At 36.8% G+C, this 1030-nt stretch overlaps 1 protein-coding gene across 1 annotated transcript in view; it reads right to left on the bottom strand.

Moving 5' to 3' along the window:
• Positions 1–1030, bottom strand: part of LOC119586405 (HEAT repeat-containing protein 6-like) — a gene marked incomplete at its 5' end in the record, with an annotated part of 21453 nt that overhangs the window by 15736 nt on the left and 4687 nt on the right. The window contains 3 exon segments of the mRNA XM_037935127.1: positions 1–2; positions 285–535; positions 684–910. The exon segment at positions 1–2 is cut by the window's left edge and continues 133 nt beyond it. Coding sequence (XP_037791055.1) covers positions 1–2; positions 285–535; positions 684–910 — 480 coding nt within the window.

Raw genomic sequence — 1030 nt, forward strand, 5'->3', positions numbered from 1 at the left:
AGCTGCAATAGTTATAATTCTTTGATAATGAAAGACCTCAGAGGATTTTAAAAACTTTACAGTGACACAAACTTTTATTTTGATTTTTTTTTTCTTTATAGTGACAAATTAAAAAAAATATATTTGCACCTTTTCTTTCACTGTTTTACTATCCCACAATACTACAGTTTCATTACATTGTACCTTGTATATCACATAAAGTATTCTAAAAACAAAATGTTCACCGTCCAATCTCCTTCATAAAGGGGAAACCAAAAGCCCATAAAAAAGATGAAAGAAGTTACCCAATTCATCATTGCCATTTTCTTTTCCAGTTTAGATTCTGCCTCCTCATTCTCATCATCGACCAGCTCCTCTTCCTCCCCTGGAAGTTCCTCTTCCAAGAGTGATGGAGGTGTGACTTCAGGAGGGGAGACTAATGTTGCCGGAGCAGGAGTCTTGAAGCGCAAAAGGATGTCTTGTAGTTCAGGCACTTGTGGCTTGATCATGAGCACACTCACCATCACTGAAAAAGCATTGGCTCGAACTACAGCCTCTGTAAGAAAAAGGGATTGAGTTAGGAAGGTTTGTGTACTCTGTGCTATGCTTTTAAAGGAATTGATTCTACTACCTGAAGTGCTATGTTTAGGTATACATACATACTGGCACAGTGCTCCTAAAATTTACCCTAAAGTTATGCTTACCTTTATATCTCATGAAGTATTTGACATGAGTAACAACTTTTGTCAACATTCCTGGTTTCAGCTTTGAGTAGTTAACATTTTCAACTAGCAGTTCAATGGTTTTTAAAGTTCTCACGAGAGCACCTGGAAACTTTTCAGATAGAAGGGCTAATGATAGACAGCGATGCAGCTCCCTGATGCTTGTTCCTAGTTGGTGACCAAGAGTGGCATAAGAACCTTTACCTTCACTGAAATATAAATAGGTTTATCTTGTAAGACATTATTTCTTGGATTCTGATGTGCAAAAAATAACAGCCAAACTGCACATGAACCCAAATGAGAAAATAAATAGGATCATAGTATACTAT

Source organism: Penaeus monodon, chromosome 21 (genome assembly GCF_015228065.2).
Source record: "Penaeus monodon isolate SGIC_2016 chromosome 21, NSTDA_Pmon_1, whole genome shotgun sequence".
Taxonomy (NCBI): Eukaryota; Metazoa; Arthropoda; class Malacostraca; order Decapoda; family Penaeidae; genus Penaeus; species Penaeus monodon.